We start from the raw sequence: 26,714 nt of genomic DNA, 5'->3' as shown, positions 1-26,714 counted from the left end.
GGGTTTTAGGAAGTGCTCTGGAACTGTTATTATTTATTTTTTGTGTTACAAAAAAAAAAAACCCCACAACTAGGAAAGCTATTGAGGTTAACAGGAATTGCTGAATTTTATTACCCAGAAAAGATTCATGTAGCTTCAATGTCAGGCATAGACACTTGATGTAGAGGTTTGTGCCAGAACAGAAGCTGTCCAGTATGCCAGATTCATCTCTCAGAGTTAAAGGACCCCATCATCCTTTAAAAGATCTCTTTACTGTTAATTTTTGTTGTGCTAAGAACTGTTGTCATACAAAATGGTCCTGACTTCCCCCTGCCAACTACTATGGCTAACTTTGAACGTGGAGCAGTGAAGACCACAAGTGGTGGTGAGGAGCGTGATGGGGAAAGGAGGTGTCTGTCCAGCCCTGGTGGCAGCAGGTTCGTTTGCCTTGATGAAGCTGGAGTAAATGCTCTAGGTGTTGGGAAGAGAATTTGGGAGCCGCGAGCTGGCCCAGAAAGCCTCATCCTGGAGGAGCCTTTAGCATACGAGGTTTTCCAAAGTGTGCAGCGCAGCTCGGGTCAGCACTGTCTGCTTGAGAAAAGTGCCATCCTTATTTCAAGCTCCCCTGTAATGTTGGTGGTAAATATATATGTTGTCAGGCAGAGAGCAACAGGAGATAGGAAAACTGCATAGGTAAAAGGAGTCAGTCAGCTCTTTTTCTGTTTGACTTCATTTGACATCTGTGCAAGACATGACAAAACCACATGCTTGAACAGCAGATCTTTATGAAGGTAACACAAAGGCTTGTGCCACACTGGTTCTTGGGCAGTAAGGAAAGTATGAATAAAAATTTTCATGTCCCAAAGGAGCCTATTAGTTTCACAGTCTGACCTGGTTTTGGAAGCAAGGTTCCCTTCACTGCTGGCCTTGATCAAAATAAGTGAAAACTCCCAACTTCAGTGGTTGGGAGAAGAAGAGGAGCTGTCAATATTACTCTTCCCGTGTTGCTGTTATCTTCATGACAGCTTGCTGTTAATCGTCTGTTTCCCAAACTTTGTTTCTGGCAGTGGCAAGAAGAGGGAAAACTTATTTACATGAAGGGAAACCGGAGCATGTTCTTCCTATCTCCTAATATGGGATATAAAATTGAAAGGTGGCAGGTACTAAAAGAAATGCTTTTTCTCATGCAGGAGCGTGTAGGTGGAACAGTGGAACTCATTGCCACGGGATGAGAAGAAATGAGCTGGAGTTAAGGGCTTGTTCACCGATTTTTATGCAGAAGAAAACTATCTAGTGCTATAGTGAAAGTTAAATGTCGTGTATTCTCTCTGTTTCCCTTTGTTTATATAGTATAAAAGAACTGGTAACTCTATGTTTGGCACTGCTTGCTCCAAATAATTCATAGATTCTGTTGGCTTTATAATGCTAAAGGGCTTCTGCAAGATATGCAAAGGGTCTGCACTTGGAATAAATATAAACTGTACGCAGCTGATATAAGTTGACTTCAGGGTATTACTTCCATTGATACTACCTGCGAATCTGGCCCAACATCTACACTTGGTTTACCCAAATGGGAATAAAACCACCCCAAACAAACAAAAGCACTTCTCAAGGGAGTGTTTGTCCAGCAGCATTCCTGATCTGCACCCAGGTACCCACGCCCTGCACTGCGTGTGTGAGCTGTTCCTCTCTGCCTGCAGTCGGAGCTCGGCTTGCGATGACGTGTGGATCTCCAGTCACCTCCTTAAATTCCTGCGGAGCTGTGGCACTGACAGGGAGCGGACAGGACAGGGCAGAGAATAACAACAGACCGACCTAAACTTGTTTTCATTTTTCCTACTCGCTGTGTCCCAGGAGCAGGGTTAAAATGAAGAGGAGCCAACAAGCATATTTTGGAAGGTTTGTCGTGAGAACCAATTAATGCTCCACTTATCAGGTCGACTTTAATATAATATTAAAGGTCTGAAGTGGAGTGGAAAGTACAGAGCCAGTACACACAGTTAAGGTTTAACCTCTGTCTTAAGACGGTTCCCACCCACATCCAGATAGTGTGGAGGCATTGCAGGGAAGAGGCTTCTCTCTGAAGTCACCTCTCTCATATTCCTTGCAGGGCCTCTCCCCCTTTAAAAGTAAGATGCCGTAAACCTGGCTGCCTTTAAGCAATTTTGAAGCTGGCCAGGTGATAAAACACCCAGTTATTTTGTGGACTTCCTGGTTTTTGTTAGTTTATCTTCCTGCCAGAGTGCTATTTAAACAGAGTCCCTTTTTAATAGTATTTAACCATTTCAGAGTCGGTGTAAAACTCCTGGGAACCCCACCAGTGCCAGGGGTGCCTGGAGCACTGGGACACGCTGGTATGGGACAAGGACAGCACGCCCAGCTCAGTGGCCTCACGGTGCAAGAGCAGAACATTTGCACTTGAAATTTTCAAATATATATGGGGGCGCAATCTGAAGGCTGCATTGCCATTAATATAAACTAAAAAAATAACTGTCAGGTGCCTTTTGCCAGCTTTGAAGCTCTTATAGTGAAGGAAATAAAGGTAAGCCAAGAGAAATATATGAGGAGAGCTTCTATGTGGTGCAACGTACGTTTCTTGGGGCATGAAATTGGAGCAAGTAACTGTGAATTTCATCTTTTTCAGAATTAAATACGATGTTAGTGTCCTTATCTGTGTTTTCCTTGATTTAGTATGTAATTCATTTGCATGGTTTCACATAGACATGTACGTTTTTCTTAGTTTTTCATGCATACATAGATACAACATAACAAACCTATAAAGTGAACTGTTTCTGTGCTGCGAAGGAAGCAAATGGGGTGTAAGATTCTTGGTTTTCTGTTTTTAATGATTTAATGGGTGCTGTGAGACTGTGGCAGGAGCCCTGCAAGTATCTGGATGGTTAGGGAGATTCAGTAATTCTGTGACTGTGCCAATGAAACAGGAGTGAGTTTGTTTGTTTGTTAAACTTCTGGCACAAAAATGCCACCTACTTATTTATAACCCTTGTGGCAGATTGGAACATTGTTTTATCTGTAAAATCCTGCAGATCAGTTAATAAATAAACACAATCTGATGAATCAGATTAAATAACAGAGCCACCAGTAGCTGCAAGATAAATCGTAATAATCTACTAAAGTAATAAAAGGCTGCAGGCAGCAACATCTTGAAGGTACAAATAAGGACACCAACCCCATAGCTGTTGTACACAAGCACTAATGTTTACTGATTTATACTAGATTCTGACTGTATGCTTTATGCACAAAGAAGGTATAGATGCTTGAAAGTTTCTCCTGACTAGTGTATTTACTTGTTCTCCGTGTGCGCCTGTTTTTGTGGGTCCGTTCTAGCCAAAATGTAGCATGGATGAAGTCCTCCAAGTTTATGTATAATCTGATGTTTAAGACTGCTTGCCACGGAAGATCAAGGGAGGACTGAACTCTAGTACAGTATTTCACTGCTAGCTGCTTATTTTACAGACCGTAAACAACTGGCAGGTAGATGTAGGTGTCAGGCTGCTGGTTTGTGCCCTGGAGATATTTCTAGGAAAGGCAGGCGTGTCTAGAAAACAAAGGGTGTGTAGGTGCAATGTTTTGCCATTGTTTTACTGCGTGCTGATGTACCAGGAGTATCTCGTGGTGTTTCACTGCTAGCTGCATAGGGCTACTGTAATAGTACATCGTAGCTGTCGACAGAAATAACTTATCATTGACTGCCGCTGTGCAAAAAGTCAGGACAAGCCCTTTTTCATTTGCTGGGAGGCTCACAAAATGTTGAACAGCCACGTATACATCAATAGGCAATTGATAATGATCTTTACTAAGAGGCATTGGGCCACGAGGTTGTGAAGTGAGTCAAGTGCTCTATTTCAAGCTACAAGTCAGTAAAGTTGCTTAATGGCATGTATGTAGGCTCCTCCTGTTGTAATGCTGTGTTTTGGTTTTTGAACCTTTCGAAGTGTCCAGAGTGTCCAGAAACCTTTTTAAGCACAGACCTAGCTGTATGGTCTCCTCTACCGCATGATCTAGTGAACCTGTCCTTTACCACATGACCTCGTGAACCCTAATACTTGGCCCAAAATATGACAATCTAAAAAGTGCTTGTAGAATGGAGACGTCAGACCTCCACGAGGTCCAGAAATCTATCTGCATCCCATGAAACGTATCCCAGGTATTGCTGCCTCCACTTGGACTGGCAAGCATGAAAAGATTAAGGCAAAGTTTTCATAATGTGATTAGAGATTTGGTTCTTTCTGAAAATCAGACTGCTTTCAGATGTCACAGGTTGGGTGCTCAGAAGCGGACGTACTTGACACTGCGTGTCACAAGTCTGTGTGTCTCTGTGCTCTAGCAGCCTGAAGCCTTATTTTAGATGTTTACATGTTGTGACTTCTGCATGCAGGTTGTCTTGGACAATCTTGGGTTAGCTGTGGGACTTGCTGTTATTTCTGAACTCCGGTATGTATGGATTATTTTGTGTGTGTATATATGTGTGTGTGTGTAATCTCCCAGGCAAAAAAATAAAAGCAACAAATCAAAGAGCCCCCATGAATTTCAATGAATACATTTACAGTCATTAAGCACAGCAGTGAGATACAGCCTCAGAGTGGGAGGCAGTTTCCTTTGCAAAGCTACGTGCTGCTCAGAGCCAGCATGGGCTTAGGTCTCACTTTAATTTTTTTTGCGATTAATTCATTCGGGGGGCTGTTATTCATATAAATATTTTCGTGTGTAAAGCTTCGAGCTAGGCAGCTCTAGAAAAACCAAAGCGCGCTGTTGAATTACAGTAGCGAACCGGAGGGACCGTGTGTCACCTCTCTGCAGCCTCAGCCCTCCTGCCGAAACCTCAGTGCCGCCTCGGCCCTCCCCGGCTCTGACAATTGCTTCCTCAGCTCGGGGAAGCTGGAGGTGGGAAGGACCACAGCAGCTATTATATCCACCTTTTTGTGACTATTGCACACTCTCTTTTTTTTTTTTTTTTGTCCTGTGTGGTGTTAAACATCACCAAGCTCAGGGGCATTTTACATTTCCCTGGGCTGACCGTTTCATGGCCCGAAAGGACACCGTGCCTGCAAATTGCCTCATATGCCACCTATTTTTTTTTTTTAATTTTATTTTCTTATTCCTTCTTGAACCTCTACTCTGTGCCATCCTAAATATCTCCTTACGCTTTTTAATGTTCACTCCCATATCTAATAAATTCACAGAGTATTATTAAGTCCTTAATTTCTCAGTAGGGAATACAGGCCGTATTTTTCTGTGTCTACCTGCTTGTATGAGCTTCACCAAATTAGCCTCCGTGCATCTCACAAAGTGCATGAATTCATTTACATGCTGTGAAGAAGGGAATTACTACCTTAATCATACGTATGAATAATTGAAGCACAGGAAATCGGAATAACTTGCCTGCAGTCACAAAATTTGTAGTGTAGCTAAGAGTTGAACCCTACGCTCCCTAGTCCCAACCCAGCACCTTAATCATATTTCCTACTTCGGTGTTAAAACTGATCTTACTGTGATAAGTCCCGTTCAAGGCAAAGGGCTGCTTTGTGGTCGGCACTGCGTAATTGCAGAACAGCTTCCCTCTCCCAGGCAGCTTCCAGTTTTAGGGAAGAAAGAAGAAATAATGAACTAATGCTGGTTATGATCGTGACAGACAATTCTGCAGCCTCACTGATAGGTGTAATTGTCAGCCCGAGAGAGCATTTCAACTTCTTTGCTGCTGCTTCAGAAAGCTTCAACTGGAGAGTACTGGGGTTTCCTCCAGCTCTGGGGTGCTAGGGGCCAAGTGGGAGTTCAGATTTTACAGAAATAAGTCGCGCTCGGTGCGCTGCTATCAGAGGGACTTCCTCAGACCGAAAGTAGCTACGTCAGATGGCCACTCAGCTCAGAAATCTTGGCTGGCTTCCCTTCCAAGGCCCTGACGGGGCAATAACACAAAAGTAATAGAAGTCTGGTACAAAGCTCGGTGCAAAGTCTCTGGTCCTTGGATTGGGCTGACGTACGTCACACGGCCGTAGTAATGCCCTTTCCTGTATGAGCTGGTCGCATCAGCGGTTGAGCTGTCACGGGGACTCGGGACGTGGGCAGGTGGACATCAGGGGGTTCTGCCCTGTGCTGCTGCAGAGAAGAACGTGGTACCCGAAATAGGGAAGTGTGGGAGTAGCTAGTCCTGACTGCTGAAACCAGTGCATGTTTTGTCATTGGTCTTAATGGAGGCAGGATTTTAGCTCAGCGAAGTGTATCATTGCTCTTAACCTTTTCTGTAAGCCTTTCTCATGTTATATGCTTATGGCGAGGCATTACCTGGGATGCTTTGTTATTTCCCTTTGACTTACTTTATATTCTGCTATGCACTCCCATCCCTTTTGAGAACAAAATGCGGCACGAATGCCTTACGGGCTCTTTCTCTTTCACTGACCTTTTTTTTATGACTTTAAAGAAGTTTCCCTAGGCCCAAGTCTGCTTTCTGTCTTGAATATTGACCTTAGAGTTACACCATCTCGTTGTCACTGCACGCAGACTTCTCAGCTATCAAAGTTCACCCACAGGACTCAAAGTATTCCTAACTCAGAAACACCTTGCCTTTTACGTCCCCTGCTCTTCCCCCTCCTCCCTCCACACGAGCATTTTAATTTCACAAGCAAACTCTGTTTCTCTGTGAATTTCAACAAGTGGTTTACCTGTTTCATGGTAAAAATTGTACTTGAAATTTAAATGTCTTTTTCACTGTGACTGTCATAATATTTTCCATTTGAGGCTGAGACTCCACTGTGGGTTTTCTGTGCCACGTTGTCATCTGTACGAATCTGAGCTTAAATGTGTGGAAATTCTGACATTTCAGTAAGAAATATAAAGTGGTTTTTTATGTTGTTCAAGTTAGCTGTTTCATAGGTGTGGCCGCCGGGTTTTGCCCAGTGCCCTGGTCTTTCCCAGTTCAACAACAGATCGAAGATTTCTCAAGATTTTGAGCTTGTTTGCATTTGCTGTATTGTGTCATTTCTATGAGAATGAGTGATGGTAATTTTTTTAACTGATTGCTTACCCTGAAAAGGTGATAAAGGAATAATTACCCCAAGCCAGGGATTTCCAAACTGACTTTACTTGGGTGTTGCTGCCATTGGCAGTGGTGCTTAAATACAACGCCAGCGTACCATGATCTTCAGGGAGGATCTCGGAGAAGGCAGCTTCGTACCAAGCAAGCTGAGCCAAACTTTGAGTGGCTTCACAGTGGAAATGGCTCCATGGTGGAAAGAGCTGCCTGTAGCGGGGGCTTGGAGCGGGTTTTGGTAGGCTATAGTGCTGTTGAACTCTTTACCTTCGAGTCAATGCCCTATAGACCAAGACTGCTTGTGTCCAGGAGTTCAAGCCACATGTTTTGGGGGCAAATTTTTACTGTTAACGTTTACCTACTATACAGTATTCAACAAAGGCTGAAATCTCTCTTGGCAGTCATGTGGTTTCATGTGGTGGTTTGTTATGTGGAACAAAGTATGCTGTTGAGGAGATGACCAGAATTGAATTCTCTAATACACTTTTACAGCTTTCTCTTGGGTAATACGAAATATGGAAAAACGTACATCCACTGGCAACGTTCACGTCCACAAATACATATCTTTTTTGTCATTAGTTACTTTGAGAATGTGAGGGGAAATTTGCAGCTATTTCAATGACTTGACATTTGTCACAGCGACAAGGTTTCTAAAATCCAGACCGTAACTGCTACCTCAGCTAGCTGCACCTCTTACCAAACGGTTTGTGAGAATTGCTGGTGACACAAACTACTGCTCTCAGAACTGATTCCATTGTGGGCTGACCTGATCAACTCCACTGCAACCCAAGTCGCAGTCACTTTGCGTAATTTTATAGTATAAATCAGATTTTACACGTGTGGGGCTATGATGTGATTGCATCTGTAGAGCAGGGGGGACAGAATTTGGAAATGAAGCCAAGGGAGTTGTATTCGATCCTACTCCACTGGAGCTCGCAAACTTCTTTCTTCATGGTTGAGTCTGAGCAGCTTCCAGTTGTGTATTAGGCAACATGACTAACGTTTGTCACATGTTGTTTATTCTCTTATCTTCTCCCCAGAGGAAGGAGCATGTGTGCTGGAGTATTTCTTTCCTTGGGGAGTTACGTTCTTCAAATCCCATATTGCGTGTAGAAATTGTGCCTTTATCATTAGCTTTTATCATCTCTATGAACCTTGAAATTAGATGGAATTTGGATAGCTGACCATCATTGGAAAAGCTCAGCCTTGTTGTGCGTGAATAGTTTGTGAAATTGTTGTAATGCAGGGAGCAATCATTTGAGGAGGTGTAATACCAACTTTTTTTTGATTGTTGAATCAATTTTTTGTGCGGCAAGCTTGTAGGGTAATATGTTTCTCTGTGCTAAAGGATAATATATTTAATTAATTGTGGCTACCTCTGGAATAGCTGAAAGCAATCATCCCTTTCCCTTGCATCTTAAGAGTTTATCTAAGTTGCTTGATAACCTGGTGTAGCCAAGGTGGGCTAATTCAACCCTGCTTCAACTCGGTTAACTTAATCCCTTCAATTGCATTGGATTTTTTTGATTAGACACCAAGTTAGCTTCTAATAAAGGCGTCAGACTGACAGGCGTTGATACCATCTAGATGCGTGATGAAGCATTGTAATGGTGATGATAGAAGTCTTTCCATCCTAGGGATTTGCCAGTATGTTTTCCTAAAGGTGCTTCCCAAATGAGGTGGCTGGTTTATGTTTAAGAGCTGAGGGCTTGATCCGGATCGTTCACGTCAACGGCAATTACTCTGGGAATGATAATGAGCCTCACACTCGGCTTCCACTGAGATTCCCAGTACCAGTGGCAGTTACAGCAACAGTGTAAGCTGGTGAGCAAAATAAAATAAAGACCACAACTGTTTGGTTGAAGACACAACACTTTCCTGAGGATAAGCCTTATCTCTAAATAAAGAGAAATAAATCCACAGTTTGGAAGCTTATTAAAAGCAGCTTTTTTTTTTTTCCCCCCGGTGGAAAACTCGGTTGTGTCACTGAACTGCACACACAAACACACTTTTTGAGAAAAACAGAAACTTTCTGCAAACGTGTTCATTTCACCAAATCCCTTTTTTCTCTGAGACAAAAAGGTTTGAAACTTTTTGACCAGCTCCAGTACCGGAGGCTCAGGCTTTTTCATCTTCCATCATATAGGTGATGTGGGGCACACACTGTGCTATGTGCTAGTCCTGCAGAGGCCCCAGAGAATTTCCCTGACTCCGGGTCTTTGATGTTTGGGGCTTCGGCCCCAGTGCAAGGAGCCCTCTGTCCGGCTTCTTGTTGGCTACGGGTGTCCCATTTTCCCATCCCAGTGCTGACGGTGCCTTTTGGCTGCAATTAGTACAGCTTGGATTTCATTAAGTAAATGATTGTGAAAAGCTTTCAACATTGGGACAAACCCAATAGAAACATGTATATTATCCAACAGAGGATGTTCTCAATTTCTTTGGCCAGAAACTAAAATTCTTACCTAAGATTTTCAAAACTCTACAAGAAGTTTGACCTTCCCCATCCCTCAGCCAGCTCTGAAAATCACAGCCAATGGTGTTTTACTAGACTTGCAGTACTGACTTAATAGCTCTGTAGTTATTAGAGAATAAATGTTCATGTTCTACAAGTTTAAATTATATTAAAAACCTTTATTAGCACGGCTTGGCAAAATATACTTCTGGCTAGCTTTCTGGCCTTGGGTTAGGCCATTCTTGTGGTTTCTTAATGACATGCTATGAAAGGGATATACTTTATGAGAATCTGGTGCCAGGTTTTGCGTGTATTAAGAGGCATTTGCCATTTGTTCATAATGCTGCTGAGTGAAACAAAAAAAATTCAAAAATTGGAGTTATGTCTTGCGTTCATCTGGCTTGATTTTCATTGCACATGGCCTTTTTCTTTTGTATTCATATTTTTATACATACTTTAATATTATCCGGTCTCTGTGAATTACTGGTGGCAGCTCAGTTCTTGCATGTAACAGTGCTGTTACCAAAGTTACTTTCTGACATCTTTTTTTTTTTTCCAACCTTCCTTAGTAGCTTTGGCAATGTTGTCTCAATGAAAGAACTCCTCCTCTGCGCCATGTAATGGGTTTCCCCAGAGTTGAGAGCAGAATTAGGCCACTGGGGCAGCTCGTTTTTGTGAAGGCAACTGTTCGTGCCATGGGCAAAATGTCTTAGAAGTTTCTTTCCCACGAGACTCGGTGACACGCAGGCAGTGCTGGGGTGTGATTCAGCTGTTTGGTTTGTTTTCCCCTCTTGTCGTCTGTTTATTTGCTTTGCGACCGACAAGTCCGCCTCTTTTTCCTTCTGCTGATACTGCGCGTTAGTGTGGAAAACGGATGGGGTGAAGTACCCGGCGGGTGGGAGGAGGTGTGTGCGGTGGGAAAATGGGGCTGGGAAAAAGGTCTGGGACTTGAGTAACCTTTCTTAGGTGTCTTTCCATCACAAGAGTTGTTTGTTACAAAGGTGTGACTTTTGATAGCAGAAAGTGGGTTGCACTGGATCTGACCTGATGCTCTCGTTCTTTCCGCAGTGGGGAAGCCTCACAAGTGCAACTACTGCGGCCGGAGCTACAAACAGCGCAGTTCGCTGGAGGAGCACAAGGAACGCTGCCACAACTATCTGCAGAATGTCAGTATGGAGGCTGCTGGGCAGGTCATGAGTCACCATGGTGGGTGGAAACCGCCTTTTGAGGTCTCTTGGACTTGGAGCATCTCTTGCGGGTTTTTTCCCATCTGTTTTGCTTCCTTCCTTTCAGCTTTGCATCACTTCCATCTTATAGATTGCTTATACTCAGATAGGCAGGAGGAGAAAAGATGGGCTAAAATTCTCACTCGGTCCAATTTAACAGTGCTGATTTTGCTGATTTTTTTTTTTTTGAGTCAGTATTTCATTTTTTAGTATGTATAAATATGCAGACATGAAAATAAAGCAGTCACCTGCGCAAAGTTATCCTAAAAATGAACTAAGTCATGTACAAAAAGTATGATTCCCCTCCCCTTCCTTTCTGATAATGACTGATAATTTTAAGACATTTGGATGGTGGAGGTATTCAGAAGTCATTATTTCTACTCCCTGTAATATTATCTTATATCCCAAAAAAAAGGAGGGGTAGATATAAAAATCTCCAGAGCAGAATGGAATTCAACAGTGTTGATGAAAGTAATTATAACCAAAAAAAATATTTATATGCATTTACATGTGTTAGTATTAATATGTTAACTAACACTGCATGTGTTAATATACATAAAGACTGAAGATTGCCAAAAAGATTGTTGAAAGCAAGAAACGTCAAACTCCGTGAATTTGTTTTCAAAAATTTCTGTAGCTATTAGTATGGATAATAAGCATAATATCTCAGACTGCAGGGCTGTAGGCTTATCTGTAGCACTAAATACTAAATGGTAGCTGTCCAAAAATTGTTACAATTTCATTCAAAATAAGTCTTTTGGAAACCCTTCTAAAACTGAAAATTTTTAACTTTTGAAAGTTGTCTTTTAAATGTTTGGTACTTGGAAGTATTTAAAATTTCTTACTAATCAGAAAATATAAAAACTATACATTTTCCATTTTGATTAAAAATTACCATATACCTAAGAATACCAAAAGGTTAGTTTGTAGGTAAATGAAAAGGCAAAAGAACGTTTCCTCTGTTTTTTGTGCTCTTCATCGTTGAGTGGAATCATATGGCTTCCTTTGGAAATTAATTATGTAAAAGTTCCAAAAGGTCATTTCTAAAAACCTAAAAATACAAGCTGAAATAAAATCTATTCAGCATTTTTAATATGGACTATTTTTTGGTGAAAAAAATCGCCAAAAAAAATTAAAGAGTACTTTTCCATGAACAATTTAATCCTATAAAGGCATTCTAAATGTATTTAATACGTATTGCTAAAATGTTCATACAGCTCTATTAAGTAATTACTATCTTTGTAGACACCCTGGAGACTAAAATCGGCATTTAAAATGTAATGGATGACTTTAAAGACGTTGAAGTTGGTGATTATCTGCTTTAGGCCTGACTTTATGCTCGTAAAAGGCCATGGAAAGACTGATTTCAGGGCTTTGCTATTTGCGGGTACCTGTTGTGTGCTTGGTCTCTTAGATGGAGGGCTTGGTTGATAGTAGGAGTTGAACCACCGCCTCCATTCCCAACAAAACACACGCTCTTCACTCTACAAGGGTGTGCCTGTCTTATTAACCAGCGAGGTGATGATTTCAGTCAGCCTTTCCTTAGGGGAATAACAGTAGGCTGATACAGTTATGACAGCCAGGATGTTTCAGAGATCACATTGTGGAGGATCTTCCCAAATTCCACTCAACTTCTGAGTTTATTATTCAGTTATTTATTAAAATAAGGTTTACTCTTGTTGATAGTGTACTTCTGAGGAAATCTAAAGCTTTTTCTAAGCTGCTTAATGCTGTGACAAGAAGGGTGAGTCCTTAACCTTGTCTACCCAAAGAAGCTGGAATGGTTGACCTTGCATTGCTTTTTCTACCAACTGAAGTTAAACCAGTGCAAACCCCATGTGGACAGTTCTTTTATTTACAGCCTGACTAACTTTCCTTGGGCTTAAAATAGAAATCTTCACACAACCACTTTACTTTTCTCAACAAAATTAGCTTAAAACAGCACTTTGAATTCAACTATTGCCTCTTTCTTCTCTGAGCAAATATGCCTAAATCTCCCCTGGTGCATGTTTAAGGGAATGTTTGATCCACTGTCTTTGTTTAGCTGTTTAGCGAGGGCACAGCGAGGACAGGCAGTGACAGGGAGCTCCAAATTCAGCTGGGACCAGTAACGAATCTCACCTCACATCCCAGCATCACTCCCACCTGTGAAGCTCAGCATGGGAGTGAGGGTCATGAGCACCAGCCTGTAGAGTTCTGCAGCGAAGTCCTTTCTCCTGGGACTGTAAAGACACCAGGGAATAGTATACAAATGATTACTCAGCTTAAAGTTAGGTCTTAGTCTAAACCTGAAAAACTTATTAATTTCCTTCTCTCCCATGTCACACATGGAAAGGGTATTCCTGAGGGTGAGTGAGTGCATACTTCAGAGATTTTGATGATTGGTTTATTTCGCAACACATTGGGGTTAAGTTTTCCTGACTCTCTTTCCAAATACTTTTTCAGTATCTTGTTCTTGCTGTGTGTTTTGAAGCCTCTGAATGCATTTTGGTGTGACTCCTGGTCACAGCTTCACCACTGTGCACAGAATAGGTAGAGGTGGGGATTTTCTTATCCCTACCGACACCCTGCTTTAAAGACGCAGGCGGCTGTGTTGGGTCTCAACCCATACGGCCAACATTTAACATCAGTCTAAATTATTTCTGCAGAGCTGAATTGTTCTGGAAAACTGGAAGCAGCCCCTAGAGAGTTTGGATTTTTTTCAAGCATTGTGCTCAAGTTGATCAGTTTATAAGCATGCTACAGACATCTACTTGGGTGATTTCACCGTGGCCTGATGAGGCCTTTAATTTCAATTATCTTTGGCTCGCAGATGGCTAGATCACCTGACTAAAGCCACAAGGGGAAGTGAGAGGAGGGGAAGGAGGGCTAGTTTCGGGGTGTGGGTAGGAATGTACCAGTCCCCGGGTCCCTCTCCATCCTCTCGCAGGGTGCCGGTTGCTTGCTGAGCTGCCCCTCCTTGTGGCTAGGTCCTGTTCCCTGCTCAGCACAACGGCTGCTGCGAGAGAGCTCCCATGACTTTGTTGTTGGCAATTCTCTGCTAAGCAGTGCTGGCCCTGGAGGTAGAAATTAGTCTGTGATCTCCTAGCTAGGGGCGCGTTGGGGGTGACAAAAGTGACAGTCCCTGAATGCCAAGAACATGACCTTTGCAGGAACAAACAGCGAGAAGTGTTGAATGCTAGCTATGGTTTACACCCATTTATATGTTCTTCTCCGTTTCCACAAAGCAAAAAGTCCAGGGAAATTCTTAAAGTAGAGTGGAGAAGGGTACTCTCTTTAGCAGAAGGAGAAAGAAGCTTAGCCCGCGGCTGTGTGAGGCTCAAAGGCCAGCTCCACACAATGGCCTTGTGTCCTTCCCTCTTACACAGTTGCTTAAAACATCGTTAAAATGCCGGTCCCACGGGAGACTTCACACCAGGGTCCATGGGAATATTTCCTGTCATTTCTCTGCACACACACACTTTTTTTAAATAGCAATATTGTGAGCTTAGGAAAGGAAATCGAGGTTGATGGAGTAATGCTAATTTATACCAGCTGAGACTTAGCCCAGTGCCTGTTGTCTGCACACAAAAGTATTTATCAGCAAAACACACACTGGGTAATTTTTTTACTACTTTTTTCCCCTATTCTTTCCTCACTGGAACAGCATAAACTTTTTCAATAGTGTGTGTGGTTTCTTACGAATTAAGAAGCAAAAAATAAAAGATAGCCACTTTTAACATTTTTTTAACATTTGGTGTTAACTGGAATTGAGGACATTAACAGTGTCAGACATGGTAGACGTTTGCAGGGGCAGTCCAGGAGCGCACCCTGATAGCTGATTAAGAACATCCCTGAACAGAAACATACTCTAGCTTGGGCTTTTCATTGACTAGACTCTTGATTTTTAGAATAAAAAAGCCTTCCTGAGCTGAGACCAGAAGTTGACAGCATAAAATGAGTTGCTGTATCAAAGCTAGTTATAATGTGTTAGCTGTTGTTTGATAGCTCCCACTACCAAGGTAATGAAGTACGATGAAATACAACAAAAAAGGAATTGCATTTACCGCAGAGTAAACGTGTACGCGTGAGTTTCTACCACAGAGCAGCTGATTTGTGCTAACTGTTGGTTGCATGTGATCAGTTTGCTTTTCCCCTTTTTTATTTTGTTTTGCCTCACAAAAAAATTATGTAGGGTGAGCTATTTGTCCTTTATTTATATATTTTTAAATTGAAATGAAAATTAATGTATCTAGAATTGACAACGTGATCTGTAGCTTAACTTTTCGTTTCTAAAGTGTGACATCTCACCTCTTTGGTCCGGTTTTGCAAGCAATTTAAATGGTTTCAGAAACTAGGCTATTGCCAACTCTCCCTTCTCCCAGGAAATCTACATAACAAAAGACATTCTGGTAACTTACTCCCTTCGTAACGCAAATATTGGCGTGATTCAGTGATTCTGTTGCAAAAGAGCTATGCCCTGGATTATAGAGTTGAGTTCTGAGGTGGGAAAAAGAGCTTGCAGCATGAAGGATAGAAAACAAAATGCTTTCATTGGTGATGATTTTACTTTTAAAAAGAGTCCAAGCAGAATTTTTGCCTGACTTAGAGAAGAGCAGATGTCTTTTTTAGCACTATTCATTTTTCATGGAAGAAAGGTTTCAAATTCCGTCTAGGAAATTTTACACACATATGCCCAACAGTAGAATTATTTAATTATTACTTAATTGTTATAAGACATACAAATGTCACTACATTTGGAGCTTAATCAGATGGCTGTGAAAGCAGTCAGGAGGTTTTCAGCTGATTTTGTGGGCAAGTACTGTCCTACAAAGCCAGCATGCCTTTACTAAAGGTCTTCCTAGGAGGGATTTAAAGCTCTCTGCACCTCCCTAGGTCCCCACCACCAGCCTCGTGTGTCCTGTACCCCGACGGCTGGAAGTTCTTGAAGTGGCTCTCCCGTGCAAACCTGGGCCATCGCAGCGAGGGCGGGTATTGCCATGGAGCAGGGATCCAGGGTTTCATGCAGAGTGCGTGTGCATGTGCATGCAGACGCTGATTTTTGGTAAGCCAAAGGGACAGTCAGATGCCAGTTCCCAGTGAAAATCAACAGACATAATCTTTCCTTTCTTCCAAAATCTCCTCGGTAAATACTTGAGTAGAACTAGTGCAGATAGTTCCTGATCAAGCACAGTGTTTAAATAACCTTAAAAATTTAGCCTTAGCTATTGAAGTATTCCAGACCTCCCAGTTTGAGCTGGGCATTAATTAGGTCACTCGAACACTGCATCCCATTTTGTTGCAACATTAGATTCATTTCATATTTATGCTTTTTCTTCCTCTCTTTCACTGATGCCAGCAGGACTGCCTTGTAAATGAGAAACCATTGTGTTTCTCAGGGGGAGCATCCTGTACAAATAAAAAAGCAGCAGAGTAAATCATTTTATAGCATATGGTAGATTCTAAGCCTCAGAGTACTCAGCTTTCCATAGCAGCAGAGGCACAAATGGAATCAAATGAATAAATTGCCATGTTTTCTTATTATGAATGTCTGAATTGCGAAGTTCACCTGAGCAGATACACTGTTTTGTAATTGCCTGGTATTTGCTCTTCCTTACTAGAAAGAAGGCAAAGACAAGGCTTTTATCACGCCATTTTTCATATATTATGTGCTAGCAAACAGCTGCGTGTTTAAGAACGGGGGAGTGATTATTCCGTATTAGGATCCTGAAGGCAGTCAAGTTACACGGGAGGAAAGTGGCCTGGTGGTGTTCATTTATGGCACAGTCTCAGGGAGAAGGTATCTGTGACGCGAAAGGCTGCTACGGTGAGAAACCAGAGGAGGACTAGCGGAAGGTGTGGGTTTCAGTCCTTCTCTGCTACCTCTACAATACCACCCATGACTTCACTGGAAGATTTATCTCATACAGAGAATGCAATGGGTTGCTCACAGTTTACAAATTGTAGGAACTCTTTGCAAGATCATCCCAATTTCTATTTCTCTGCCATCCATTCTTCTCCTCAAATAATTTTTTACACCTCAACCATCCCATTAGTGCACGGACTAGTGGCTGATCCTTCTCTTGCTACCTGATGAAGCTGAATGCGGGACAATTAGGCCATGTATTAAACTCATGGCAGCAGAGCAGTGGGAAGAGCTACATGTGGAATCACACATTTGATGTATATCACAAATTACTTGGATTCTCTGAGCCTGATCCACAGCATGGTACCACTGACCCTTCTTGGTGTTTGTAAGAGGATGTTCAAGAAAAACAGAGTACTCTGTAGATATTTAGTGATTAGCTGTGTCAACAAGTGATATAAAATCCTGCGTGAGTCAGTCACTCCCCTGGTCGGTAGCCTATGCAATTCCTAATCTGCTTTTGCTGTAGCACCCTATTCCCTAACCCAACAAGCGACAAAGAGTGAAATGAGTAAAGACAGAAGTTGTCATTAATTTCTTGTTATTTTCTCAAAGACAATGTGTGTGCATTCCCCTAACATAGTTAGCACAGGAATGCTCCCTCCTGATCCCAAAAAGTGGGAAGACAGACACAGAAGACTTGCATTCACCGGTTGTTAGGTCTGTGTTTGAAGGGACAAAATGTTAGTTCAAAAATTTGTTAGTTTCTACGACGGATCGTGAAGGGAATTTCCATAGGATGTTAATCTTGTAATGCCATTGCAGTGTGTGTTGATTGTCCAATCTCACATATAGAAAGAGGAAACACCCTTTAAGAAACAGATCCTTCATTCTGGAAGCCATTATCTTGGGGAATGCATAACCAGGAAACACAAATCATCAATGCCTTGTATGTTTTTTAGTCATTGAGATGAGTGCAAAAAGAAAATAAGAACGGTAAGCATGTCGTATGATAAGCATGAAGTTAAGGGAATACACAAAGAATGATAACTAAAAAGTTACACTGGTAACGAGTGACCATATTGAAGGGAGAATAGCAGAAAATGTGATCTACAGAGTGAGTTTTCAAAAGTGTCCCCTCCTCACTGGGGATCTCAAATATTCAGAACAAAACAAGTCCTTTGAAAAATGCTTCAAGTTGGGCTTCTGCTAAATAACATGGTCCAAAAGAGAGGCATTTTGTAAATGTGGCCCTGCTTAAAGGTGAATGCTATCTTGATGCCCAGCGTGTTCTTGCACCTTGCTTTATTTTGTGTTGCACTTGTTGCACAATCAGCAGGGCTCAAATGATTTGTGTTGTCTGTGAAGTGTAGACCAGATTTGTCTGATACGATTTTTTGGTTTTATGTAGTACCTGCTATGGAAGATTGTAAGGAACAAGAGCCTGTGATGGACAACAATATTTCTCTGGTGCCTTTTGAGAGACCTGCTGTTATAGAGAAGCTGACAAGCAACATGGGAAAGCGTAAAAGCTCCACCCCACAGAAGTTTGTGGGTAAGCTTGAAATACGCCTTTTATTATTTTTAGTGTGTAGGTATAGGTTACTTGTTATTTGTAATAGCCAAAAGAACAAGGGGAAAAGTAGGGCTCTCAGAACTTGGTTGTGATGGGGAGGGACAACAATGGAGATGATTAAATCGCAGCAAGAAATCCTGAAAATTATTGAATTAATTTTACCAACCCAGAGAATTCAAAAGCGAGGTCCCCAGAATCATGAAAACGGCTTAGAAAATCTTAAGCTTTTTATTGTGCCTTAAGGCTGTTTTGTTTTGGGTTTTTTTAACTTTTCTCTGGCTCTTTTGAGATTTAGACTTGTCATCCTTCCTTTTCCTTGCTCCAGCAAGTAAAAACTAAGACCCTCATATAATTATCTGTCTCCGTGTGTGTGTGTGTGTGTGTGTGTTAAAAAACCCAACAAGTATCTCAAGACTTGTAACTTGCATTAAATTCTTGAGAGTTGGCAACAACTGGTCTGATCTGATAATACCGGCATGAGGAAGTAAAATCACATCACTTCTGTTGGAAGAAGTGCTTGCTCCAAGTGCAGCACTCTGCGCACAATAAACTTATTAACGCATGAAAATAAAACAGCATTGGATGACTTTTGGTTGCCAAATTTGGAATTCTAGGCCCAGAATTCGTATTTTGCTTTGTATCTTGACATCTTAAAATTGTTCAGCTTGTAACAGGAGACGGTATGGGGAATTTTACTTGGTTTGAGCTGTAGCTTAAAGCTTCTTTTTACTGTTACTGAGGCAGTGCTAAACTACTTAGGAGGGGAGCTGGGACAGAGAATTAGTTGGGGTAAGTGCATGCTGCTAGACTCCAAAGTCACGTAATACGCGTTTTCCACGCTCACTCCCTGGAAGGACAGTCATACAGATTTTAAGGGTGTCATATACTCATTCTGCCTGCACTTGAGGACACTTACGGAGAGAGGATCCAGAGGACTGTAAGCAATTAACACAGCCATTTAGAAAAGTTATTGCCCCTCAGCTAAATGCAGATTCAGATGGATTTGTTAAATCACCACTGAAGGTGGTTTTAAGCTAACCCACACGGTTTGGAATAGCAGGGGGCTAGCAGCATGCAGCAGCTCACCTGGGGGGTACTGACACACTGACCTGGCTGCTCGCAGTCATCTGACCATTCCCAAATACCAGTGCTAAGCCAAGGTTATGTCAGGAACAATCCAGCCCACAGGAGGAATGCTGGGAGGCATCAGTATCTCCTGTATTGTTATTAGTCCTTCTGAGATAAAAGCTTAATTCTTAGACTGTTGTCTTTAAGAGTGGTCTGAAATGAATTACTGTACAGCTGATAAGAACTGGAGGATTTATACTCTGATTTAATTTACTGCTGTGACAACAGCTGGGGTTGAAGAGGGTACAAATGGGAGCAGGACTCTCTACTGACAAGCCAAATACAGCTTTATGAGATGGTAAACATGGCCCCATCATAGCAGGTTTCTAGGGAAACCTAGTGTTGTCTCAGCAAGCGCTGTACGTTCTTGCGGGTTGCGATCAACAGTGAAATAGTTAACCGTGCTGACACTTAAACTGGTGTGTCTAGACCTCAGAAACATGACAGCCTCAAAAGGAAGAAGGGCAGTTCACACCTCTCGCTCTTTTTCCCCCCAGGTTGTCCACAGACTTGAACAGTTGTGTTTGCAATACCTCTCAGAGGTTATCTTTGCGGGGGCTAGAGACTTTCTGAGAGGGCTGGAGACATTGCTCCCTTCCCTTAAATTCTGGTGTACCCATGCCTGCTCTCCAAGCAGTCTTAATTTACTGATCATAAGTATACCTTGCAACTGAGGCAACCCACGTTTTGGATGGTATAAACTGAATCCATTTTCGGAAGCTGTAGATTATGGTCTCTTTTTTGGACTAGGAAGGTTATTTTACTTGTCCGCTCATGGCTATATGTTGTTATTGTCTCCAAAGGCAAATCTACTGACTGGAAATCCTTGCCTGAGATACGCTGTAGCAGATTATTACTCCCTTCAGTAGACTATACTACTTTGTAAGATAAACCTGTTTCTTCTATAGGTGTAACAGGTCATTTTGGTACTCCATTTTTCTGGGGCTAGGAATTCAGGGTTTCACGTGACATGCAGCTTTTTATCCAGATCCAGCTGTAGGGACAAAGTGTCCTCTTTCATATTTACTGTATCTTATTTTTCTGCCTTTTCTGATCTTTCATGGCATCACAGTGTTTGAATTGAAAAACAGCAGTCTCCGCTTTGCTGCTTCTTTTTTTTTTTCACCATGACCTTACTTTTCTTCCCATTTTCTCCCCAATGAAACATTGTTCAACTCTATCAGGAAGAACTTGTAATGGTACTCTTGCTTGCAGGAAATTTTCCTGTGCATACTGCAAGTGTGGCACCTGTCCAAAACAACTTAATGGTGTTTATGAGAAGGTCATGTAAGCATAAGCTAAAATCTTTGCGTGCTACATCTATCAATGCTTTACTGCTCTTTCTGTTCAGCAGTCTCCAAGGGACCTCAATTATGGACCACAGTCTCTACTCTGGCTGAAATTTTGGGAGGAAAGGAAGCAGTATACAGCAAATAGAGTTAATTTCTAAGTGAGAGACTTGGTTATGTATCTGCTATTAAGGTACTAGTCTTACCAAACCTGTTGAAACAGCGGAGGCAGAGAGTATAACTTCCGATGCGCAGGAGTCTGAGTACTTCTTTTTGCCTCCCCTTCAATGAAGGGAAAAGCAGACACTAGTGAAATTGAAAGCAACCATCTTCAAGCTGATCACATGAAGCAGATTCATGTATTTTCAGTTTGAATGTGGTGCTCGTTCTCACAGGGTGTCACTGGGGTTAAGAACTGGCAGGATATAAAACGAGACATTTATGTGATTTACGATAAGACCACAGTTGTTATAGTAAGAATTAAAAATACACAGCATCTCAGAACAGATGAAGATCAACTGGCTTCAAAGTTAGAGTCAACTTCTAGTTAATGGGGGTTGGGAGGAAATTTACCCAGTGGTAAATTCTGTAACTGCTTTCTCCAAGATGTCTTGCAGCTTTCTCCCAAGTGTCCGGCATTGCAGTTGCTTTAGATACTTGGTGAGATGGACTACAGTTATCACAGGACAGCTGTGTCTGTGTGCTTTGATCTAGCTTCAGATACCTGTTTTAAGGTTTTTTTGAATGTCGTACGATAAGATGACCACAGTGGCGAATGTTTCTTCTTCTACTTCACTAATGTAGGGCAAGAATAAATAGAATTTCAGCATAATTTTGCATGAAAATTCAAAATGATGAATTTGATTAGTTGGTTTTAAGTACAGATTTGGCTAAAGAGGAATTAAAATTGAAAACCATGTTGGGCTGGTTTGTTAATGTTTCTTCTGAGCTCTGTGTTTTACGTCCTCTCCTCCCCATGTTATCATTTATTTTACTTTTTTATCTCAAACTCCATTTCTAAGGCTCTGACATCTTTGGAACCGATTCATAATTAAAGGAATGAATAATTCAGGTCACTGCCAATTTACAGTTTTCTCTACTCTGCTGTCTCTGGTGGAGTAACTAAACGTGGAAGAAAAAAGGAATCAAAATAAGGTTTGCGTCGTTCATCTAAGTAGTCCATAAAGGATAGGTATTATTTCTTGATCTGTGTAGCTCACAAAGGACTGACAGTGTGTTTGGAGGCTGGATCAGACCCTCACCAGTTCCAGTTCTTTATTCAAACACAGGAGCGATCCAGGTGGCCAGAGCAGGTGACAGGCCAGACCAATGCACTTTTCCGTTTTCATTTCTTTCTTCCCACTGTGCCAAAGACACCACATGCCTCCTGGAGCTCTCCTCCAGTCCCACTTTGACCCCACCATGGAAGGAGCTGCTTGATTTCAAGTGAGGCTGGAGCCACCTCCCGTTAAAGTGTCCATACTATCAGCAGCAGGAGAGCCACCACAGACAGCAAGACTGCCAGCCCACGGCAGGCACATTGAAAAGAGGATGCTTGATGGCAAGAATCATCCTTAGGTCATGTTAGATTACAAAGGCCATTGTTGTAGCACTCTTTGTTTCTTCCTTCCCTGTTTTTCTCCAAACGTCTAATGTGTAACCAAAGGAACAGTTTTCTACGTTAAGCTTTCTTTCGGCAAGCTATAAGTGTAACACAGCTGGCTGCGGGGAAACGTAGTGAGGTACATGAACATCGTGTCTAATCAGAAACATGTGAGCAGTGCTGCTGAAGGGAGTAGGAATATTCACATGCTTCACTTTAGACTTGCATTTAATTAGCTTGCTAATCAGGGCTAAGTTCCCAACCAAAAGTGATGCGTCATCTCCAAGGATAACCTGATTGTTCCATGGGTAATGTAAAATTATTTCTCTTTATGCATCACTTCAAGATAAGCCAAAAATAAAATGCTGAGTGATAGCTATGTTGAAATGTACTAATGCTATTTGGAAGAGATTTGGGATTACAGTTCTGTTTCTTTCTTATGGTGGTTTATACACATTTTGTTCCAAGCAATTTTGGCAAAAGGTGATAGAAGATTCTTGAGTTCTTTATTCTTGGATAGCCAAACCAGTTGTATGTAGTGACTCTCTGAATTTATTAGCTTACACTATTGAAGAAAATTCTTATGTACCAAGGCAGTGAAAAGTAGCAAAGACAATGAAAGCCTACCAAAATTATTTATCAGACTTTGTAAAATCAGCTTCAAAACTGTTAACAGCTAGCTAATATTTGTGTGTGTGAACACATACCAGCATGTATATCTTGTATCTTGCACATATAGTTATACATATAACCTTTTCTATTTAAAAAGAAGAGTTATTATATGAACTTGCCTTGTACTGACACTCTAAAGCCATCACTGGAAAAGCAGCGCTGCTGAGCTGAGCCCTGATGTAAGTAGTGGTAAATTTGTTAGCTTCAAAGGAGGGCTGCGATATGCAACGAGCCCTGTGACTAGCGTAATTTTACCAGCCTGTGGTTCTGGTTTCGTCTATCTGTAATGCCATTGATTTAAAAAGGTTACAAGGACGTAAACTTGGACTCACACAGTGATGAATCAGCCAGCTTCATCATCATTATGTATTTATTTATCCTGTGTCAATGAAAGTTGCTTTTGCCTTTTACCAAATGAAACTAAGCTATACATGTGGTTTCTCTATTTTGTTTTCTTGCCCAAATAGACGCTGGGGGGTGGGGTGTCTTTTTCTCTCAGTCCAAAACATTGGGATAGGACTTTTTTGGAGGGGGTGAATTACAAAGCTATTACAGCCTGAATGCAAGATGGTAGGTCAGCCCCCAGTGCTCCTGGTACTTGCTCCGTTCTGTGGCTGCATGCAGTTATTTTATATTTTTTCTGCTGGTTGAAGGATTTACATATTGTGGCTCTAAAGGTGACACTGTGCCAGCCCTCTGTACCTGTTACTTAGGTTTCTCGGAGTGCGGGGGACATCTGGTACTGCCTCTTTTAATTTTGGGAGAGTACGTCTAATGGTATAAACCGGCGGAGCTTCATTGACCTTGGTGGTTCAATCCTATTTTCTACCCGTTAACATGTATTTCCTAACTTGAAGCATGGGCACAGTCAGGCCCAGTGGCAGGTTTGGTATCGGTCTGGAGGTTGCTGCAGCCACATGTTTGACCTGGAATAAAAAAAAAAGCTGTTGGTGAGGTTGCTGTTTTACCCATCTCAGGACAAAAACTTTGTAGGAGGTCAGTAAACAAGTAGAAGGAGGCTAACTTTGGACTGTGGAATGAATTTCACCCCAAGTCAGGGGTTTTCTGTCCCTCCTCACCCCTTTTACAGTGAAAGCTTGGAGTGATTACATTGATTTTTCTCACTGATTTGCTCTTGTCCCTTAGGTGAAAAGCTCATGAGATTTGGCTATCCAGATATTCCCTTTGATATGAACCTAACCTATGAGAAGGAGGCTGAGCTGATGCAGTCTCACATGATGGACCAAGCCATCAACAATGCAATCACCTACCTTGGAGCTGAGGCACTTCACCCCCTGATGCAGCACACACCAAGCACAATTGCAGAGGTGGCCCCGGTCATCAGCTCAGCTTACGCTCAGGTCTATCATCCTAACAGGATAGAAAGGCCCATTAGCAGGGAAACAGCTGACAGTCACGAGAACAACATGGATGGCCCGATCTCCCTCATCAGACCAAAGAGTCGAACCCAGGATAGAGAGGGCTCCCCCAGCAATAGCTGCCTGGATTCTACTGACTCAGAGAGCAGCCACGAAGACCGCCAGTCCTACCAAGGAAACTCCGCCTTAAATCCCAAGAGAAAGCCAAGCCCGGCTTATATGAAGGAGGACGCCAAGGCTTTGGATGCCACAAAAGCTTCTAAGGGCTCTTTAAAGGATATCTACAAGGTCATCAATGGAGAAGGGGAGCAGATTAGGGCTTTCAAGTGCGAGCACTGTCGCGTTCTTTTCCTGGACCATGTCATGTACACAATCCACATGGGCTGCCACGGCTACCGGGACCCGCTAGAGTGCAACATCTGTGGCTACCGAAGCCAGGACCGCTATGAGTTCTCGTCGCACATAGTCCGAGGGGAGCACACATTCCACTAGGCCTTCTCATCCAAAGGGGACTTGTATGAAGTAGAAGAACTGCACATGAAGAAATACTGCACTTACAATCCCACTTTTCCTCAGACATTGAGACGCCTATTTTGTTGTTGTTGCTGTTGTTGTTGTTGCTGTTGTTTAATTATTATTATTAACCTTATTTTTTGTGGACCCAACCTCATTTGCTCTGCCCAGCTTAAGAATGGAAAGAAGGAAGGGAAGGGATAAAAGAGGGGTTTGTTGTTGCCGTTGCTTTTTTGGTGAGTGACCCGCCTCGCTTTCTGTGGGAATTGAAAGGCAGTCTGTTTCTGGCTCGATCAGCTGTACATCGTGTCCTGTTTTGGGGTATCGCTCAACCCTCCTAGGTGCTTTAAAGTCCCAACGAGATGCCAGTCACGTACAATTTCAGATAAATAGGTAGAAACATTTCAGAGGAGAGGCTTTTTCAAACGTAGGTATGGTGCGGGGATTCGGTGGCTGGAGGAGAAGGGGGGAACTTTATTCTGCAGAATGAACAATTATTTTTAAAGCAAAACTGTTAGGGTTTTAGAAGCACGAATCAAAGTTGATATTCCTTTCAAAATTCTAGGGTGAGCTGTTTTCCTGGGTTCAGTGTGTATTGCCCCTCTAGAATGTAAAAAAAAAAAAAAGGGAAAAAAAAAAAGAAATGTATGTCTTAACACTGTACCACATTACAGGAGTTTAGTTTCATACGTCTGAGGGCCTTCTGTGGTAAGTCTGAGGCTTTGTATTTTTATTTTCCTTAACTTACGAAGCACCTTTCTTAGAATTGTTGATTTGCTGTTACTCCATGCCTATGTGTTGACTCACTGGCTTCTTAGAGACCCTTGGGAGCCCTACTTGTTTAGTTGCACCCTATGTTTTAAGAAATAGCATTTAGAAATAACATTTAAACTTGCTTCTAGGACAGTAAGCGGCCTAGGAGTGGGTGAGAGAGTCTGTAGTTTACTCAAGAGGTTCTGCTGCTCTTCTGAAATAATTTTGTTTTAAATTACGGATTTTTAAAAAGACAAAAGTCCTAGTAGCAAAGTGTTCTTTAAATATAATTATATATCTATATATACCTATATAAATACTTTCTCATTCTATTATCACAGTGTTAACCTCTTGGCAACAACCTAAATTGAGACTTGCAGCTGGGGAAATGCTAGAAGCCAGGTCCTCGGCCAGCATTAATCCTCTTAGCTCCATTGAATTGAATGGAACTACCCCAACTGCTTCAGCTACATCAGGATCCGAGCCTTGACCATTCTTTTTCTCTTGTTGACATCTTATATGCTAATTTGCTGAACCAGTGACTTCCTTTTGTTTCTGAGTCATCAATTCTGCTTAGGGGTGGAAGTGTTTGCAGATTTTGCTGGATAGCCTTTGCTCTTGGAGAGCACAGAAGCCCTGCAAACGGACAGATCACATATGACCTTCCCTACTTCTTTAGAAAGTGATACGTGGAGATGCAGGTGCTGTGCTTTGATTTGGATTTGCAGATTTCACTTTTATTCCTAATTTATTAATTTCACTCTAGGGAATACAAATGGAGAAACAAACTCCAGAGCAAGTCCTTGAACTACAGGCTGGACAAGAGAAAAAAAACCAACCAATTTGTTTTGTTTCCTTCCTTTCTCTTCCAATAAATAACAAAGCTAGCAACCACCCAGCAAGTTGCAGGTTGCATCAGTAAAAACTGGGCTTAAACCTAAGTGACAGATTGCCATTGAAACCCACTGTTTGTACCAATCACAATTGAAATGTTGTTTGGCAGCAAGAGCACAGCTTGAGAATGGAAAGATCTGCATGGGTTTAACCCCCTCTGTGCACGTGGTCTCCCTGCGCTTAGTGAGACCTTTTCCAAAGTATAAAGTTACTGAAGTATAAAAGAGAGAGCAAGATCAGGCCATAATGAATTCCCATCTGCTCACCTCAATCTGCGTACTCGATGCATATGCCAGTTTGCTGTTTGTTTTGAGGGTGCTGGGTTTTTTTCTTCTTCTCTTCCTAGACCTGGAGCAT

General features: G+C 42.0%; 1 protein-coding gene across 5 annotated transcripts in view; it reads left to right on the top strand.

Annotated features, from left to right (window-relative positions):
• The window catches only part of IKZF2 (IKAROS family zinc finger 2), a 107,878-nt gene extending 83,189 nt beyond the window's left edge, over positions 1-24,689 (top strand). For 4 of the 5 annotated variants that reach the window (XM_059820194.1, XM_059820191.1, XM_059820192.1 and 1 more), the window contains exons 5-7: positions 10,548-10,685; positions 17,962-18,105; positions 23,965-24,689. In XM_059820194.1, the coding sequence (XP_059676177.1) occupies positions 10,548-10,685; positions 17,962-18,105; positions 23,965-24,689 (1,007 nt within the window). The remainder of the gene's footprint in view (positions 1-10,547; positions 10,686-17,961; positions 18,106-23,964) is intronic. The other variant, XM_059820193.1, reaches the window with a different exon arrangement.
• The last annotated feature ends 2,025 nt before the right edge of the window (positions 24,690-26,714 follow it).

Source organism: Gavia stellata, chromosome 8 (genome assembly GCF_030936135.1).
Source record: "Gavia stellata isolate bGavSte3 chromosome 8, bGavSte3.hap2, whole genome shotgun sequence".
NCBI lineage: Eukaryota > Metazoa > Chordata > Aves > Gaviiformes > Gaviidae > Gavia > Gavia stellata.
The sequence above is the reverse complement of the archived record's forward strand: the minus strand, read 5'-3'. Positions and strand labels throughout refer to the sequence as shown.